We start from the raw sequence: 21,946 nt of genomic DNA on the forward strand, positions 1-21,946 counted from the left end.
AGGTCACCAATGTGTGTTCCTGTTATAGAGGTCACCAATGTGTGTTCCTGTTATAGAGGTCACCAATGTGTGTTCCTGTTATAGAGGTCACCAATGTGTGTTCCTGTTATAGAGGTCACCAATGTGTGTTCCTGTTATAGAGGTCACCAATGTGTGTTCCTGTTATAGAGGTCACCAATGTGTGTTCCTGTTATAGAGGTCACCAATGTGTGTTCCTGTTATAGAGGTCACACCAATGTGTTTTCTGTTATAGAGGTCACCAATGTGTGTTCCTGTTATAGAGGTATAGAGGTCACAATGTTGTTCCTGTTAAATGTCACAATGTATGTTCCTGTTATAGAGGTCACCAATGTGTGTTCCTGTTATAGAGGTCACCAATGTGTGTTCCTGTTATAGAGGTCACCAATGTGTGTTCCTGTTATAGAGGTCACCAATGTGTGTTCCTGTTATAGAGGTCACCAATGTGTGTTCCTGTTATAGAGGTCACCAATGTGTGTTCCTGTTATAGAGGTCATCAATGTATGTTCCTGTTATAGAGGTCACCAATGTGTGTTCCTGTGTGTGTTCCTGTTATAGAGGTCACCAATGTGTGTGTTCCTGTTATAGAGGTCACCAATGTGTGTTCCTGTTATAGAGGTCACCAATGTGTGTTCCTGTTATAGAGGTCACCAATGTGTGTTCCTGTTATAGAGGTCACCAATGTGTGTTCCTGTTATAGAGGTCACCAATGTGTGTTCCTGTTATAGAGGTCACCAATGTGTGTTCCTGTTATAGAGGTCACCAATGTCAATGTTCCTGTTATAGAGGTCACCAATGTGTGTTCCTGTTATAGAGGTCACCAATGTGTGTTCCTGTTATAGAGGTCACCAATGTGTGTTCCTGTTATAGAGGTCACCAATGTGTGTTCCTGTTATAGAGGTCACCAATGTGTGTTCCTGTTATAGAGGTCACCAATGTGTGTTCCTGTTATAGAGGTCACCAATGTGTGTTCCTGTTATAGAGGTCACCAATGTGTGTTCCTGTTATAGAGGTCACCAATGTGTGTTCCTGTTATAGAGGTCACCAATGTGTGTTCCTGTTATAGAGGTCACCAATGTGTGTTCCTGTTATAGAGGTCACCAATGTGTGTTCCTGTTATAGAGGTCACAATGTGTGTTCCTGTTATAGAGGTCACCAATGTGTGTTCCTGTTATAGAGGTCACCAATGTGTGTTCCTGTTATAGAGGTCACCAATGTGTGTTCCTGTTATAGAGGTCACCAATGTGTGTTCCTGTTATAGAGGTCACCAATGTGTGTTCCTGTTATAGAGGTCACCAATGTGTGTTCCTGTTATAGAGGTCACCAATGTGTGTTCCTGTTATAGAGGTCACCAATGTGTGTTCCTGTTATAGAGGTCACCAATGTGTGTTCCTGTTATAGAGGTCACCAATGTGTGTTCCTGTTATAGAGGTCATCAATGTATGTTCCTGTTATAGAGGTCACCAATGTGTGTTCCTGTTATAGAGGTCACCAATGTGTGTTCCTGTTATAGAGGTCACCAATGTGTGTTCCTGTTATAGAGGTCACCAATGTGTGTTCCTGTTATAGAGGTCACCAATGTGTGTTCCTGTTATAGAGGTCACCAATGTGTGTTCCTGTTATAGAGGTCACCAATGTGTGTTCCTGTTATAGAGGTCACCAATGTGTGTTCCTGTTATAGAGGTCACCAATGTGTGTTCCTGTTATAGAGGTCACCAATGTGTGTTCCTGTTATAGAGGTCACCAATGTGTGTTCCTGTTATAGAGGTCACCAATGTGTGTTCCTGTTATAGAGGTCACCAATGTATATTCCTGTTATAGAGGTCACGAATGTGTGTTCCTGTTATAGAGGTCACCAATGTGTGTTCCTGTTATAGAGGTCACCAATGTGTGTTCCTGTTATAGAGGTCACCAATGTGTGTTCCTGTTATAGAGGTCACCAATGTGTGTTCCTGTTATAGAGGTCACCAATGTCATCAATGTATATTTCTGTTATAGAGGTCACCAATGTGTGTTCCTGTTATAGAGGTCACCAATGTGTGTTCCTGTTATAGAGGTCACCAATGTGTGTTCCTGTTATAGAGGTCACCAATGTGTGTTCCTGTTATAGAGGTCACCAATGTATGTTCCTGTTATAGAGGTCACCAATGTGTGTTCCTGTTATAGAGGTCACCAATGTGTGTTCCTGTTATAGAGGTCACCAATGTGTGTTCCTGTTATAGAGGTCACCAATGTCATCAATGTATATTTCTGTTATAGAGGTCACCAATGTGTGTTCCTGTTATAGAGGTCACCAATGTGTGTTCCTGTTATAGAGGTCACCAATGTATGTTCCTGTTATAGAGGTCACCAATGTGTGTTCCTGTTATAGAGGTCACCAATGTATGTTCCTGTTATAGAGGTCACCAATGTATGTTCCTGTTATAGAGGTCACCAATGTGTGTTCCTGTTAGAGTCACATTTCCGTATAGAGTCACAATGTATGTTCCTGTTATAGAGGTCACCAATGTGTTCCTGTATAGAGGTCATCATGTGTCTAGAGTTGTTCCTGTATAGAGTCATCAATGTATGTTCCTGTTATAGAGGTCACCAATGTATGTTCTTGTTATAGAGGTCACTAATGTATGTTCCTGTTATAGAGGTCACCAATATTTGTTCCTGTTATAGAGGCCATCAATGTATGTATACTCCTGCAAGTATGGTTCATTGGAATAAAAGCTGTTGTGTGATTCCTATATGAATAGGTTTGTGACCTGCGTATATGTCGTTATTGACAGAGAATATTGGCATCTTTACTTAACGGTACGCTTACAACGACATTGTCTGCGATCCAAAACGTGAAATCTACATGCCCATCAGGAATATGATACGTGAATATAGAAGCAGAATCGTTATACGTTTTTGCCAATTTCGTAGTTATGGTACTGATAAAGTAAAACCACAGGTCGTATGCTGCAAGTTTCCTCCGATTATTTAGATATTGAAAACAAGCCAAAAACCCCACTTCTGCGTTATCATAAATCAAACAGCTCATTTACTAGAGGCATTTACGATTATCCCCAGTGCTGGCCAAATATGCCAATACGTGTAGGCAGAGAATGTCTCCCGCAGGACATTTCCCTCACCTAATAGGGAAACACACTGTTGGGGGTCCCTAAGGAGACGTCTTGTGAAATCAAATTATCTTTATATACACACTGTATCCTCGATAAAGTTAATATACCGTATTGGGCCCGACCCTTGATAGTTTTTGTCTGGCAATGTGTCGAGGAAATGACAGAGGGCTATATCTGGATATCAGACTACGATGGTAAAGATTCTACAGCCATAGGTTTTTTTTAGACATTTTTCATTTTGGTTTTCGCTGGGTTTCCTATCCGTAAGCATGTTTATACATTAAATATTATATTATAATAGTATACGATATTTCTTTCTTGGTAGGAATTCACATTTTTTACCAATTTAGATGTTCTCTACACTTTGGAAGTGTTATCGATGCCACCATTATCTAGTCGAGAGTTGAAATCCATCTAGCATTGTCCTGCCAACAAATATTTCTGTTGCAGGAAGGAAAATCTGCATCATACATACAAGTACATATAGATATGTAATAAAAAAGCACTTTCACGTTTGGTTCTCTGTAAATCATGAAATGTAACCTCCACAATATAATGTATTTGGGTGCAATTCGATTTGCTTCAGGATTCTCTTTCTTAACGTGCAAAGGACAGACTGTGAACGATAAATATATCGAAAGGACACCATGATTATGTTGGCAAGATAGATAAGAACGACAGATTACTAAATAGAAAAACAAAATCCAGAGGAGTAAGTGAGAAAAAAACCTCAACAAACAACAAAAAATCTAATGATCAGCGAGTTTTAAGACCATACAGTCACGTCAATGTATGCTGCTCTTCTTACAGAGCATTCTTTACATACTTCTATGATTGCCCCTTTTGTATATGATTACATAGACACAGTTTAAAAAAAAATTGTGATTGGGGTTAAAAGTGATGTAATATCTTGGGTTCCGTCGAAACTCGAAAAACAACTAATGCAAATGGCAGTGATCTAATAACTAACTTTATTTAACACTTAAAGGATTGTTAGGGCGCTATGAATATTAATCTGCCACCCAGATTGCAATTATATCTCCAATAAATGCAATCTAACAATCCTTAAATTGTTATATTTGCGTTTTACTTTTTAATTCAAAGTAAAACATAATTTAGATGCGAGTGAACATTTGTATCTCCCGCTTCAGCCATTTAACATGAACAGCCAAGTTCAATGTGATAGAAAATAGTCCCTATAGAAAATTGAAAAGATTACACAACTTCAATGTTTTTCAATAGCTTTTCAGTTTACTTTCAATTATCCAGACATTTAAAAGATGTTTTCATAAGTTTCATAACCAAAATAGTTAATTCAACTACAATGTCAATCAGTAAACAAGACCCATATTCATTTATGTAGATATAACTACACCAAGTCTAGGCTGCATTTATTGGCTCATAATGCAGATCACGATTATCATTAGAGTAATGGGAGTCGCAATGGCAAAATGTAAATATTTCAAGAGAGAATCCGGACACTGGATACAGAGTTCCGGACGTCATGATGTTGCACGAACGTGCATTAGACTAATAATGTCAATATATTATTAGTGAAGCAATATATTTTTGAAAATAAGACTAGGGACAAAGACGTCGACCGACCTAAACTCCAACGATCTCGGTCTTCTTTTAAAGATGCTCCACCGCTGACAAATGGTATTTTTACACTATTAAAAACAGGAGCAGACGATTTACTATTTTTCTTCAGTTACAAAAGTTACTTGCTTTACACCATTACCACAATTGAAAAGTTTGAGCTTCTAATTTTACTTCAAGTTAAAAATATGAAAAATAATTAATTGCATCCCGAAAAAAATCCGTACCACTATATCCTATATGAAATGAACTACTGAATACGCATGTCCAATAAATGCAATCTAACAATCCTTAAATTGTTATATTTACCTTTTAGTTTCTAATTCAAAGTAAAACATAATTTAGATGCGAGTGAACATTTGAATTTCCCGCTTCAATACACTACCAGTGATGCAATGTATATTTGAAAATAAGACCAGTGATATAGACGTCGACCGAATTAAACTCAAAAGATCTCGGTCTTCTTTTCAAAATCTCTGAAGTTTTCTGAAAATAAACTAAAATAAATACTTTTAAGTGATTCCTCAACATGAGCTATGTATGGCGTACTAATAATCTAAATGTGCGTTTACACATCATTAACCTTTTAAGGTACTCGGATAGCATCTTTCATATTCAGTTGCTCTAACGAAACAAAATTGAAAATTTGAAAAGTAGGATTTGCTTTCAAATGTGGTCTAATTTTGTTTAACATTGGCATATCGAAAGTACACCTACACAGTTATCTCACTAAAATAACACCACGTTTTTGTGATTTTAAAAGGTCCAAATGGCCTGAAACCGTCGTGTTCATTTTCGTTAAAACTACTGGCACAAACATGCAAAATGGGATTCCTTCACTAGATATTCAGCATTTCTTATATATATATTAGATTTTAGATTTTAAACGGAAAAGAAAATCTTACTTTGCATTTTTATATTATATTTTACTGATGAAAATGCATCTTTTTTCGATTATTATTTGATTTCCACGGTAGCTTGGAAAGGACTTGGCAATAATTATTGTGTTCACACGCAATACTCTTTTGCGATCGCACACAATACTATTGCGTTTATACGCAACAATTTATTATTTTCCATGCTCTGTCCAAGCCACCGTAGATTTCTGATATTAAAGAAGAAACTATTTGCTTCATTTATTAGATCAAGTTGTTGCTAACCTTTTTGTACTGTTACTGAATATACAATAATATAAATGCATGGGTCAAAGCAGTAATATCAACGGCACAACCCGGGTAACACGAGATCCCTACAAACGTATGTCGTTACAACTATGACAAAGCAAATCGAAATGCCACGCCACCTGTTAGTCAGGACTGTTAGCGGGTTTCAGTTTAAACAATACCTATTTTTGTAATCTGAATCTTCCATGATGTTTCCATGATAACTGTTATTGAAACATGCGATGTGTCAAATTTTAGAACATTGTAATGTTTTATCAAATGACAAAGTTTGAAAAAAGTGATCCGATACCTAGGGGTAATCGGTAATATCACAAAACTTGTGTATAGTGGCCAAAGCATAGTACCACAGCATCCTAAATTACACATGGTATTCAATAATGCTATGACGTTTCATTGAATTTGATTTAATAGTTTAGTATGATTTTTCCGAACTTTTTCTACGCACAGACAGAAAGACAAGCCGATTCCACTATTTCTACTGATAGACAGAAAGACAAGCCGATTCCACTATTTCTACGGACAGACAGAAAGACAAGCCGATTCCTCTGTTTCTACGGACAGACAGAAAGACAAGCCGATTCCACCATTTCTACGGACAGACAAAAAGACAAGCCGATTCCACTGTACCCTCTAATTTCTTTGTTGGATACACTTACTGAACTTCCCAACAACGTCGAGCTTTACATTAAACATAGATGTTGAAAGTTTTAAATGCTTTAAATTTTGTTTATGAGCAGTCGTCAGACGCTCAGATAGCGACACAGAACGGGGAAGTAACAAGATCGATAAGCTACTGGCGTCAGTAATTCCTGGATTTAATGCCAAGACTCCTTACCAAGGTACAAGGAAGACACATTGAAGGTCAACAGGCAGTGCAGTATAGGCAAATACGGTATAACGAGAGTTTGTATTCTTGGATTGGATTCTTTGTAACGAAAACAGTTCTATATTTGTTTATTTTACATGTAATTGGTGACCATTACAGTCCCCGATCGCCGCCCCTCCCCCCGCAAGTAGTACTGCATTTGGTATCCCTCGAAACTTATGTATCATTTTTCACCGAAATTTGATTATATCAACATATCATAAGTCTCTATCTAGAAACCATGGCAACGCAGGTTTTCAAAGTGGTGCCGTTGTTTTTGGCATCCCTAAAAGCCTTTTTAAAAAACAAAAAACAATAATCCTTGTCTTCTAATTGTTCAAAATTTGGTAAACTCGATCACGAAAACAAGAGGCCCAGAGGGCGTGTATAGCTCACCTGGTTGATAAATCAGGTTTACAATTAGAATTCCTCACCCCATAACACAGGGGTGTTATCCGATGTTAGTTTCAGAGAAGACGTAGTTCATATGGAAATAGAAAAATAACCCCTTTGTTCTACCCCCGTAGGTCGCGGGGGTCAGCCCAACTAGTTGTACTCTAAACCTTGGTCAGCAATCCGAATAAGAACCACAGATTTACAACTATATAAATAGCATTTATACAGTCCGATCTTGATCTCTGTAACGTTTTTTATATACTTACCCATGTCGAGATGTCTAGAGCGTTTCCCAGGAGGTGACTTCTCCGATACAGAAGTATACGGTACAGCGGAAGTGACGTTTATCAGTTCAAAACCAGAATAACATTGTTTCATAAAATTGGAAAAGGACGGTGTAGAAGCATTGTTTTCTTTCACTGAAACAGCAAAATAACTTGTCAAATTTATGGTCTGTTCAAACAGAATACAATTTATTGTCAAAGCTGGATTATCTGCCTGGTTGAAAGGCCAGTCTCACCAACTGTGCAATTTTGAATCCCCAACCCTATCAGGATGCTACATAGAAAATATGAGCGATACCCTTGATAATGTTTATAGAAGTTGTTTATAACAAAATGGCCAAATTGACGCCTTTTATCTTAACGCTCTTAGCCCAGCCATTTGAATAATTTGACTCCCTAGCTCATAGAAATGTTAGATGCATATGCAAAATGAAAGCGATATCCATTCATAACCTTCAGAGAGGCAATATTGACAACTTGAAAACTTTTGACCCCGCCCCTCAAGCCCCCTGGGATGGTGTGGTGGGCGTTCTCGTTGTCAGCCCAACCATTCATACAATTCTCAACCCTCACAACTTAAAAGCTGTTGCTGCCAGCATAATTTAATCGAATTCCGACCAGTAGTTTTCAGGATGAAGTCGATTACGTGTATGTGAATTGTTGACGCACGGACGATGGACGCCAGACACAACGATATTACATCAGTTCACCTAAAAGAGCTAATCAAAGTATACAAATTTGGTTCCACCCCTTCTCTCAAGAATACTTCAGACCAAAGGATATCAACTTATGAAAATTTAAAATGATCCCTTCAGTATTTTCTGAGATAAAGCGATATCAAAATCCAAGATACATTGAAGTGGCCTGTCAGCCATCTTGTTGACCGATCGGTATCAAATTACAATATGCACAACAAAGGTCATAGGGACACCTACATATGAAATTTGACACACAAAATATGGAAATACGGAAAATATTTAAGATAATTCCAGCAGACACAAAAATAATTTGTAGTCAGCATATAAAATCTTGATTGGATTCAAAATGCCGTTGGGAAGAACAATTGAAATTACGTTAGATTACTTAGAATATTTAATTATATTATATATACCTTGATATGAAACAAGGAACCTGTTTCCCCTGTCTTCGCCTGATAAATAGGATGAGCTTCGTATATAGACTGTTCCACACGACTTCCGTTCGATGTTGACTTCCTGTGCCTTACAGAATGTGTCTGTTATCTTCCGGTATGTCCCACAAGCCCTGTAGGTCACTTGTAGGAATTGAGCATTACAGGTTTCCGTATACTCTCTAGAAAACGCAAGGTGTACCTTTATTTCCACTGTTTTTCCGGGTCTAGGATATATCGCCCAATAGCAACTATTAGGGTTGCCCTCTGGATTATTAGGAAAACCCGGACTTTTGATAATTCCAAATAGTTTCGGCATTGATCGTACATTTCCGGTACATACATCGTCGGCTATATCCTCTGAAACAAAGTAAAACACACCTTGACATTAATTATGATATGACTGTTGACATGTGATTTTAATCCTTACATTAAGTTGTTTTTAGCAGTACATTACGAAGCACATGCTGAGCAGTAAGCAGGAGCAGAAACTACCACTTTTACAGACTTTTGTGTGTCTAGGCAAGGGGGCAGAACTAAGAGTCTACTTCATAGAGGCGAGCGCTCAAATGAATGCCATATTGATGCGGAAGAATGTCAATTAGAAAGAAGAGAAAAGATAAGATTTTAAATTTAGTCGCCTTTTACGATTGTACAATAGGGGCAGCAGGTACAATTTTAACGCCCTTCCTGTCGGGCGAATTACCGAAATCGTTAACTGTTAAGTTGCAGACATCGGATTTAACCAGCAGACTGATGTTAAACTACTTTTCTCATTTCATTGTATAAAATAAATTATCTCATGATTACCTTCCACACATATATAATCCACAAAAACATTGGCTGTCTGTACAAAGTTGTCCGTACATGTATTTCCGGGCATTAATCGACTCAAACCGGAAGCGTAACAAGACTTCCGGCCTTCACATAACGAGTATAAGGTCTGGTAGACATTCCATGGGCACTCTTCTTGTCCATGACTGCAACGAGCTCTTACGATATGGAGTTGGTGTCCATGACCACAATGAAGTCCCTCGCTCTCCTTGCTACAGATGTTCGTCCGGCAAGGAGGCAGAGCTTTTTCTAAATATTAGACATTGAGACAACTATTAAGTCACTGGCACGGCAAAATTTCAGATATATTACACCCACATAATACACACACATAATATAAAATCATGATTGAAAAAAAGGCCCACAGGCCTATATGCTCGCCTGCAATCGAATCACCTCGAAGAAATTTCCGGTAATTTCGGAAATGTAACACAAATGATATGTTTCCGAAGACTGCCAAAAATTACTCCGAGATGTTCAGTTAATTATTGTTCTATAACTAAATATATGACTTTTCAAAAGAATTAAGTTATAATAAAAAAAACCATTAATAATTGAAAAATATATGACTTTTCAAAAGGATTTAGTTATAATTAAAAAAACCCACTGCGGAATTAAGTCAAATATATATTGTTTTCCCAGATGGCAAGTTCAGCATCTGTTGGGTTTTTTTCCAGTTCTTATTGCTCTGTAACCTAACTTTGTAATATTCGTATGTTATTCATCACATAGGCCAGAACAATTATCATTGTTTTGTGGGTTAAGACACGGGGACCTACGTTTGCAGAATATGTTCTTTCCTCATATAAAGTTTAGGAGGGTCATTTGAACCTCCTCTTTAAATAATAGGTCACAGTGACTTAATTTTGCAAAATTCAAGAGATCAGTATTCATTTTGGATCTGATATCAATTTTCATTATCCTAAGTGAATTTTTAAAGTGGATAAAGTTGTCTTTAGTCTAAGCATTCGTTGTTCATTTCAGATATGAAATTTCATTGTTCTGTGATCTTTTGTTTTAAGAAGCAGGTCACGATGACCTAATTTTCTAAAAAAGATTCTGAATTCAAAACGAGCACACCAGTTTACAACACTGTTCTGTGACCTAAAAAGAAATGTAGGTCATAGTTACCTTTCAATTGTCATTTTCACCGTTACCATTTAATTTTCATTTATATTCATCACTCACGGCTTTTTATGTTGTGTTACATGAAACCTTTTCTGTGAATATTCTTGTTTTGCTGTTTAAGTTGACAATTGGTATTTATTGTACTTTTATTGTATTTATAATTCAGCTTTAATAAATCTCAAAGTGTTTTTTTATGAAAGATATCAAAACTTAGCCCTTTCTAGGTGCCGCTAGCAGAGCTCTCGCTGAAAATTTCAATCTATGATAAAAAAACAACCAACAGTAATCACAGCTTGTCATGCAGAAAAAAATACGCTCATAAAATTTTCTCCCAATTTGATCTCGCACTTCATCACAGCACCTTGCCACGAAAAATCAATTCTGAATTGTGTCCTTGTCTAAAAGTGTCCACCAACAAAAGTCTTGAGTTCCGCTTATGTTACATGCAATAGGCCATCAGGAACGTCTCTAGAGTTTTCATTCAAATTCTCGTCACTAACGAAATTAAAGTTAAGGTGTTATAAAATAATAATAAAAAAAGTTAAAGATGACAGCCATGGCGGCTATCTAGAATATTATTTTCCCTTGAAATTTACCAATCATTAACCAGGATCGGTCAACTATTTACTACTCACTGTTGGGCATCTCAATCGACAACTCAGGGATATTCACGGCAAAAGCTTTCTGTTACACAAAATAAATGGTAAATATTTTGTCCGTCAATCGTGGGTGATGAGTATAAATGTATCAGACGGGCGAACGGACAGAAGGACAGGCGAACGGACAGAAGGACAGGCGAACGGACAGAAGGACAGACGAACGGACAGAAGGACAGGCAAACAACCTGAATACCATAGATATGGCAAGCTGGATCTAATACATGTATATAAAATAACTGCAAAAATCAAAATGACTGATAACATTTTACGTAATCGAAAGATACGAATATGTTGTTATGGTCCATTTCTTTTAAATAATAATCATCTTAATATTTTATGACGATTTTTTTTTATCATAGTTAGTGCTATCCGATTTTACACATTTTGTTTACGTCAATATCGGGGTTAGTGCCGTTAGACGCAAAGAACAACAACATCTACCATCTATACCAAATATGCGATCTTACTAACCTAGTATGAATCTTACTAACCTAGTATGAATCTTACTTATGTGTGCCATAACTGGGCGAACATTTTTACAAGTTATTTTTTCTTCAGTAATCTATTAAAAGCATCTGGTTTGGTGAATAAAGCTGTAAAAAATATTTAAATGAACAGACAAACATGTAAGGTTCCTAGTAAGCACTAATTACAACCTAGGATTAATGCACTGTAAAATTCTTGTTTTATGCCTAATGTGTGTAAAGCTGATAACCTACCAGTAGAAATCACTTTACAAATTACTAATTACATTGTAAAAATGTAAAATGAAAATAAAGTTCACAACATCGCTCCATGGTTTGACCGTATGTCCTCATTTCATTGCACTAAAGCTGTAAATACAATAATTTTTGGCAGTGCTGCCCAAAGTCATGTTCTTCTCTTATAAGCAGTTGTAAAATCAAAACCTATGTATATAAAAAAATGAAATTCTCAAAATATTGGTAACTTTTTGTGTTGAGTAAAATATTAAAATTCTCCTTGATGGACGATTATGACTATTACGGCACGTATTTAGCCAAAACAAGATTCTTGCCCAAGGTGGGACAATACTAATTCTAGTTACAATATATGAAGTTGGTTTAAATACCAAAAATAACTAGTCCAGACTACATACTCACTGTAGACACATCTATAACTGATTATCACAGTTCGTGAAGGGGCGTTCTGGCAATAGGCCAAGAGCTGCTGTTTCAAACCGATACTTGCACAAGACCTCTGTCCATCACAAAGCCAAATGATTTTGTCACGCTCTGGGCATGTGTAGTTTGAAGGAAGACAAAGGACATCTTGAATTCTGAGAATCTCATTTCCGGTACATTGTAGTTGCTTCCCGCTGTTTCGACAAACATCAGCATGTTGAAGTGTATAAACCCCTGAAACATGAAAAAAGAAAATAAGAAAAATCCATAAAAATCTTATTTGATAAACAAAGTAAAAATTATGTCTGATGATGGTGTCAGAAACTTCATGTGTTACAGTATAAAAGCATCAACAGATGGTTTCATAAAATGAATATCCTTTTCCAAACCTCAGATTTTATTTCTCTGCTTATTTTTGAACTTCAATAGTTTTTTTATAAAGTACATTTGGCCCCTAGTTTGTATTTTCACAACAAGAGTTCGGTCTCGCACAATCGTGTATTACTTTCCCATCACCATTAAGTTGTAATAACATAAATGAACTACGATGTTTTTTTTCGTTAATATTGTTTAGTTTTCCTCTCCAAATATGTCTCGCGAGAAAAGTTATATTGTGCCACCTACAAAATTCCTTTTTGAATGTTTTCTCCCTAGGTACAGCTAATATTGTGTTTTGTCTGGTAGCGAACATTCTAATATCTCAGGAGATCGTGTTTGTATTATCATCGAATTTTCATTCTAAGTTCCTGCTTCCCCCGGCAGCCGTAACATCCTATGCCACGCTTCCACATACGTATACATAATATTCCTTTTGTTTTACGATGTCTATTTTCTCTGAAAGCATATGAAGCATTGCCATTATGTTGCTAGCGTTACCATCTACATAAAATGTGTTAAAAAAGTGTATTAGAAAGTTAAAATTCTGCATTTTATTTACATTGAACGATATCTTTCTTGTATTTCGTCGAATGATAAATAAACTTTGTATTATTTGCTTTATAAATACTTCGCATCCACTGTCTTATTTATGCTGCTTATCATGGAAACGTGATAGCTGTACCGCGATTTCAGAAACACCAGGACAATCATTGAAAGACATATACAAACGATAATGAGGTTCACTAAATTCGAACCGTAACTAAGACGGGAGTTCGTGTTGATTAATGTATGAATGTGGTGCTACGTGGTGAATACAAGGAGATTGTCAGAAACTTACAGAGGCCTGCCAAAATACATAATATCGAAAAAAGACACAAACATACAGAAGCCTTCCAAAATACAAATATACGGCAAAGAGGCACAAATATACCGAAGTCTCCAAAGGTACATTATATCGCAAAGAGACTTAAACATACAGAAGTCTCCAAAATACACAATATCGCAAAAAGACACAAACAAACAGAAGCCTTCCAAAATACACAATACGGCAAAGAGGCACAAATATACCGAAGTTGCCAATGTATACAATATCGCAAAGAGACACACACATTCAGAAGTCTCCCAAAATACACAATATCTCAAAAAGGCACAAACATATAGAAGTCTCCAAATTACATAATATCGCAATGAGACCCAAACATCCAAAAGCCTTCCAAAATACACAATATCGCAAAGAGACGCAAGCATACGAAGTCTCCAAAATACACAATCTCGCAATGAGACACAAACATACAGAAATCTCCTAAACAAACGATGCGTGACAAGGTGACTAACACAATGATATGCCTACCAGAGCCTGTCTGTGTGGATGAGCCTAATTCTTCATTTCTTTATCTTAATAAATCTGTATAAGAATTCAGTAAAAAATGGTCTGGTTGATTAAGTTTCACCTAGGTTCGTGAATAACTTACATTTCTTAGAAACTGGAACTGGAAAGGCCTATATATTTTCACATGCACCATATAAAATAGGACAGTTCTGTCAAATTAAAACAAAATTCTCATTTGCATATCCAGAATACTCTAAATGACAGCGGATATTTTAATCGTTATTCCGTGTGTTTTATTTGAATTAAATTTACGTTTTCCTTTTTTAGTAAACTTCAGAGTTCTCGACGATTTTCGGCAGGTGGCGCCATCACGCTCGAGTCTGAGGCGCCAGCATCCTCTCTAGTTATACCGGTGCGTTCGATTTGTTGTTTCGTAGCATGTCCCTAGCAATGGCGGCCAGTTGGCTGTTTAAAGTACACTTTTCCACGTAAACCCTGCTTCATTCAGGCAGTACGTGAATTGTTGAAATGTTGCGCTTACCTTTTGCATGGTATAACGATGATGTCATAGTGAGTTTAGTAACAACTGATCATGATATATATTGCTTCATTTAAAGATTTAATGTGGAAAATGCCTGTTTTGCAAAAAATGAAGGTTTAATATAAAAATGCGTGTACATAGTAACAATGTGAAGCAATTAAAAAAAACCACCTGAATTTTCAAAAAGCATTGCCTGTGGTTTAATGTCGCTTGACCTGGCATAAACCGTACGCAGGGACTGTGACGTAACGGCGCCTAACCTAGCATGAACCGTACGCGTGCACTGTGACGTAATGGCGTCTGACCTGATGTGAATCATGGACTTCAGCTATAATTGATGAAATAGAGCATTCAAATTGTTATAAAGATAAAAAAAAATATTTAAGAAATAAGTAGTAAGTTTTAAAGGAAGATTGATTATTTGAACAATGAAAAAATGTATATAAAGGGCTGATATTTTGTATACAGGAATCTTGGGCTGCTAGACAGCAATTAGAAATTTAGTAAAGAAGAAAAATGATGCATTGGAGTAAAAAAAATAAAATGTTATTTGGGTTGGTATAATATTGCTAGAAGGAAATTATGAGAGTAGGACGGTGGTCTCAGATGACAATGACGAAAGTTAATAAAAAATCGATGTAATATTGTGAGAAAGAAATGATAAAAGTGTCAAAATATAGCTCATTATTAAACAGTTAAGTGCTGAATCTCGAATACTATGAATTGTATAACCAATATATATTTCATATCCTGTTCATAGAACAATAGCCAAAACAATACAACCAGGAAGTCAGAAACTGCTGATCACGAAGCTATAAGTGACAAGTAGCAGCCATTAGGGAGGTGACAGTTACCCCATGTCTCCGACCTTCACTTGTTCATAGTTCATAATGTTACCACCAAGTGACGAATGTCCGATTTTCCAAATCTATTTTAGCACGCATTTTCATCTTTTATCGATGAACCGTCTTCTAAAGTGATACGTTATCTTCTCTCAAAACGTGCAACTATAGGAGACAGTGATATATTCGATGTTTGTCCCTACATTTTAGCCCGGATACATGTATTTTGTAAAGAAGAAACAAACTATATTGTATGTATCGATTACACAATACTATGGATATTTATAACGAAATTTTCTGCTTTTATAACTAAACAGCTAACTCGTTCCATATATTGTACATGAACGAATACTCCGGAAAATAAATCTGAAGAAAGCCGGCTGGATAAAGCCTCCGTGAATGTAATATAAAAAAAGTAAGACATATCGGCTATTCTTGCCTCACATTGACACACACGCGGCAAGCACAAGGAGGCTTAGATTAGCTTTTAACTAGGTATGTTTTTTATTAGTCCAATCTATACCTGATTGAGCCACACTGAAGTAGCCATGATTGTGTTAGCGCGGGTATCGACAAGCGGAGATCTACATCAGGCCATGATCTACCAGAACGATATCTATTAGATGCTACTTAGCAAATGGAAATGAATTCTTCGATACATAATGACAATTTCCTACAGAAATATTGTCTATGTATTGCTGGCTGTAAGAATGAAAAACATTTTAACAGCAAAATAACCACACTGTCTTTAGTTTCGATAAAATATTCATGAATATGCAAATGAGATGAGCATGTTTCTAGCTTCATTTTATATCTAATAAGATTTACTAGAATTAAGAAAACAATTTGTTAAGAATGATATCTGAGACACAGCATGTTTATAAGTTTTACTAACTTAACGTGTATTATAGTGATGTGTGTGGATGGATGAGTTTGTTTATCTTTGTAATCACCGTTATGTAATGTATTGGCTTAATGTGATAAGAGATGATTTAATTAGGCTCATGGACAATGAAAGAAAATAAATTTATAAAAAATAAAAATAAAAAAATAACCAAATATTTGTTTTTGCTTCTGATTTCTCAACCATACCTCCCAGTTTTACGCTTTGCGTTCGGACATGCGAAGAGAACATGGCGGATTTGTAGGATTTTTGATCGCATCCACGACGAGAAAACAAAACAATCACGTGGATATTCAGGACGATAAACAAAGGAAATGATCCTTATCTTGTCATTCTGAAAGTTATTTCAGTACCATCTGTCAAAGTAGAAAACCTACAACTCTATCCCCTGATAATTAAGTCATGTGTTTCCATGGTAGGAAGTTCTCCATATGTCACACAGTACAGACAGATGACGTGATGAGGGGGGAGACCTCTGTCGACTTATCATGTGATATACAGCCACGTAGCACACGACATTGTCGGTACAAATAGCACCCCGATTCACTACATATCTCTTAAAAGTGATTTTATCTAAGGCATGAGCCTTCACTATTACTAACTTATGACCGAATGGACAATATCTTTATTGGAGACTGTCCTATCAGAATTGACCTTTCCCTTTTTTTTTTTTTTTTTTTAGAAATAAAGCTATGTTTGATAAGTCGATACAAAACTGTTGTAGATATTGATAGACAGTTTCAGATCAGATGGTACCACGCATACATCTTTCGTTCATGCAGAACTCTTTCTTTGGAGGGCTGGAATCAATCTTCGCTACAACGAAATTATTGCAATGTACTTGAATTTTACACGAGATTTGTCTTCGTTGAACTTTAGCTCTTTTGATATTTCAAATTAAATAAAAAATATAATGTAAACAAATATTACCAAGAGGATGGTGATCTGAGAATGAATGGAGACTTATCTATCTGTTTATCCAACTCTAACAATCTCAAATTCTTAAAAAGAAAACAAAAAATATAGGTTTGTTCACCGAGATGTTTACAATGTACTTCAAAATAGGAAAATTAATGAGTATTTTCTATAATGTCTCATTGCGATGAAATTGAAATGTGATGATATACATGTGTAACAATACTGCCAGATGGCAGCGGCTTATAGAGAAAATTTCAATCGATAGATTTATTGAAAACGGTTACTAAAGTACCATATTCGATATAACAAGCTATCACGTACGGAATCAATTGTATAAATTCGACATATAATGAACCTGTCATGTTGTTAAAAGCTTTCTGTTGTGGAGTGCATCAGTCATGTAACTGACTTGTTTGAAAAATAGCATCACAACCGAAAATGTTCCACACAGTAATCGAGGAGATCACAGACCATTTACTGGAAAAGGAAACTGATTATCGTTCTGGCTGCACGATCACGGAAAGCCGTCAGTGTCAACAGCAATAGTATTATATCTGACGAGTGCAATGTATTATCAGGTCGCAATATGTACGCCATCTTTATCTGTCGAACTGCGCTCAACAGAAGGCCAAAAGTTATGCGGTGCCAAGGGAGAAAAAATGCCATACTAAATTTAGTCGTCTTTTACGATCATGCAGTAGGGGCAGCAGGTACAATTCTTACGACCTACTTGAAGGACAAAGATCATATATTAGAACAAAAAAGGAACCTTTTGTAATGACATACTATTACTAGGCCAAGTATATAGACCACCTACTTTTTGGTTTCGGGGTTGAGGATAGACGGACGACGGACAGCATTGGGCAGGTGAGCTAAACATTAATCAAGAACGATCAGGTGGAATTGTGAGATGAATTATCCATATGATCAGAATCGTTCGTAACGAAATCGCAAAGCAAACGCAAAATAATCAATTTTCGTCTACTCATTAGTAAAGAAAGTAACAAAATTAAATTTATAACAAACATTGTAGCAAAAAAGGTACGGTTCTAATCATAAAATCGAAATAACAATCTGCATTGGAAAGATTATTTTCCATTTAAAAAATAGATAGCATATTTTGTACCGAAGTTGGATGTTTAATTAAGAAAATCCTTTCTAGTATCAATCTTTTTGGAAAGAATTAAAACTTTTAATTGCTGTTTTGAAATGAATGCTATGCCTAAATTCAGCCTGGAGCATTGTACATATGACCATGACTTGTTTGCCTACAAGTCGTGTTACACAATAACAAGAAAACCCAGTATATATACTTTTTTGTGGACAATTGATTTCTCTCCAAACCCCAAAACCTAACCGAAACTGCAAAATAGGAAACACAGGTTCGGTTCTAGGGATAATTGGAGCCTTTATGGAACTCTCTACCTAGAATGTATTGCTACTTTGAACAAACAGTACATAGTAAGGTCTGACGATAGTTATTTGGTGATCTTGATTATAAGTAGAATGTATATGTAAGGCAAGGCTGACGAACCCCATAAAATAAGAGAGCCGAATGATTAACTTCCACGAAACAGATGATGTGGTTCCAGCGATTGAAGTAATTGTTCAGCGTTTTAGTACGATTGTCTGCTCGGGAGCAATTACCCTTGGTTTGAAATAAAAATACCAAAATATCACAAACTTTCTATAATGTATGAAAGTAATTATTTCTTGCCTCTCGGTAAAGCTAACCTGAAGTATATGTTATTTACACTGTACACGTAGAAAGTAGCATGGTTTGTAGCAGATTTGAAATTTTAAGAAGTTTTAATTGTGGCTAAAATCTACATCAGAAATAAAAGAAGAACGCATGAATCTATGACGTAAACACAGCCCACAATGTATTGTAGCGCCCTTGTGTTATGAACACTGAACGCACATACGCATGCCATCGCGGAAGTGAGTCAGTTGCTCAAACCAGTTCATTCCCCTTTCAAGTAAATCCGACCAAGGTTTTAGAGCATAATTTCCAAATTACGGCAGCACAAATATGCATAAAATATTCCATTTGGCTTACTGATTAGCCGAACGCGACATAACTTACATATATCGCCCCAATGTCTCCTTATAGATAGAAAGCTGGGACAAACACTTAAAGGATTTTTAAAGAACTCTTTGCCCGCAGTGATGAAGCTAAAGCTTTGATAATATCTACAAAGTATTAGATGGCGACAATATTGTAAAAGACAAACACGGCGACACTATTGTAAAAGACAAACTCGGCGACACTATTGTAAAAGACAAACTCGGCGACACTATTGTAAAAGACAAACTCGGCGACACTATTGTAAAAGACAAACACGACGACATTATGGTAAATGACAAACTCGGCGACACTATTGTAAAAGACAAACTCGGCGACACTATTGTAAAAGACAAACTCGGCGACACTATTGTAAAAGACAAACTCGGCGACACTATTGTAAAAGACAAACTCGACGACATTATTGTAAAATGACAAACTCGGCGACACTATTGTAAAAGACAAACTCGGCGACACTATTGTAAAAGACAAACTCGGCGACACTATTGTAAATGACAAACTCGGCGGCACTATTGTTAATGACAAACTCGGCGACACTATTGTTAATGACAAACTCGGCGACACTATTGTAAATGACAAACTCGGCGACACTATTGTAAAAGACAAACTCGGCGACACTATTGTAAAAGACAAACTCGGCGACACTATTGTAAAAGACAAACTCGGCGACACTATTGTAAAAGACAAACTCGGCGACATTATTGTAAAAGACAAACTCGGCGACACTATTGGAAAAGACAAACTCGGCGACACTATTGGAAAAGACAAACCCGACGAAACAATTGTAAAAGATTTAAAATATACATTGCATCTGCTTGTCAAGATATGCTTCTTATAGTGACTAAATACATGGTTAGTCTTTCCTCTTGATTTCAATACAGAACGAAGCTGAAGTCAATATGAACAATGATAAAAATTCTGATTTTTCTGATTTTCGTCACATCTTTTTTCAAGCAAGATCAAATTAACATCAGATTTTACCACAGAAGAATTAGAGGGATGGATCTTGCCGCCTACCACTGAATCTTTTTTTATCAGTCAAATGCAAAATTGAACTTTATCTCTTTTTTTATCAGTCAAATGCAAAATTGAACTTTATCTTCTTTTCCATTCTTTCTTATTCATGCGAACCATTTGATTGGGAAGGGGAACTACATACAAAGAGGAAGTACATGTACATTGTATATAAACTTTGATTAAAAACTGAAAACTCTATCTATAGCTAGTAGCGATTTAAATGAATTACCAATTAGGCATGTCGCCCTTCCTGCCCCATGGGAAATATGTGTCAAAGTAACCATTTATACAAATCTACCCCCTCTCCAAAGGATGTTCCTGACCAGATTAGGGTATGATTCATTGCGACATTTATGATTAGTAGCGTTTAAAAAATGTTGTTGTGCCAAATAATAAGCTCGTCGGCTTAAGTCAACGTTTTTCTTCTTATGTAACTTTTGTGATTTGAATTAAGTCCGTTTTTGACTAAAGATTGTTTCGAGAAATGAGGGCCTGGTTATCGTTAAAAGGTTTTTGTTTGTTTTGTTTTTTAAAGAAAAACGGCGTTAAATAGGGTAGATATTAATTAAAGCGAATCGGTCGGCACCACAGGGATATCTTCAACATAGGTTATAATGCATGCTCATTTTCTTTGCTGTATTTTATATATCTGTCTTCAACCAAAGACACGTCATCTTCAGATTTTTCTATATAACAAAGATACCAGCAATGTCGTTAGGATCGCTGGTATCAGAGACAATAGATAGATGAAAACGCTCGGGCTATTGTTTAATGGTATTGCCGAACAGTGATGACAGGTGTATTCCAACGATGGCGATGCTTGTGACACGATAAAATTGTTAGCAAATCAGCTTCGTCCGCCGGGCAGTCTTGATCAAATTGTCGTCTTCTTTGCCCTTGATTGATGATTTTCTAAGATAAATCATCACAAATGTCAGCTGATATCATATGGAATCTTATCGACCCGACAAAGGTACTTGGGCACGTAATATATTTACTATATATATATTTATATTCACTATCACGATTTTTGTTTTAATAAGATTTTCTTGAAATTGCCAAAACATAAAACAAAAACTGCTTGTTCATTCTTCCGACATGTTAGAAATATTTCTCCTGTATTCGATTTTCGTAAATCATATGATTACATACAGGATAACCAAATCTTGACATCAATTTGTAAAAAAATTGCATTACATACCTCTTGAAATAAGCGACAGGAATTTATACAAACAGTTTTTTTACAGCTTTTACAAATGTTTTCCAACAATTGCACAAAATCTAGGAAAAAAATCGTTGAAAATCGAATCTGTGACAATTGATTGAGGATTTGTGAAAATACATGAAAAATACAATAAAATGGGATAAACACATGTAAATGTACTTATAGTCTCATCAACTTCTGGTTCTTTTCTCTCCTAACTATATTCGATTTTTATATTTAGATGGTATGATTTGTTGCGATTGCGTGGCGTATTCCGGTTTTTGAAACAGTGTTGGACAACTAACCATCGAGCAGACGACATTGATAAACGAGGGGGATGATGATTTGCAAGGCACATACCAGGTCTCAACG

The 21,946-nt window shown here is 36.2% G+C and overlaps 1 protein-coding gene across 1 annotated transcript in view; it reads right to left on the minus strand.

Annotated features, from left to right (window-relative positions):
• LOC138314466 (uncharacterized) overlaps positions 1 to 21,946 on the minus strand; it is a 93,229-nt gene that overhangs the window by 16,156 nt on the left and 55,127 nt on the right. The window contains exons 2-5 of the mRNA XM_069254822.1: positions 12,334 to 12,588; positions 9,402 to 9,674; positions 8,574 to 8,951; positions 7,445 to 7,597 (exon numbers count right to left, since the gene is read on the minus strand). Of these exons, the coding sequence (XP_069110923.1) occupies positions 7,445 to 7,597; positions 8,574 to 8,951; positions 9,402 to 9,674; positions 12,334 to 12,588 (1,059 nt within the window). The remainder of the gene's footprint in view (positions 1 to 7,444; positions 7,598 to 8,573; positions 8,952 to 9,401; positions 9,675 to 12,333; positions 12,589 to 21,946) is intronic.

This window comes from Argopecten irradians, chromosome 2, assembly GCF_041381155.1.
Source record: "Argopecten irradians isolate NY chromosome 2, Ai_NY, whole genome shotgun sequence".
NCBI classification, from domain to species: domain Eukaryota; kingdom Metazoa; phylum Mollusca; class Bivalvia; order Pectinida; family Pectinidae; genus Argopecten; species Argopecten irradians.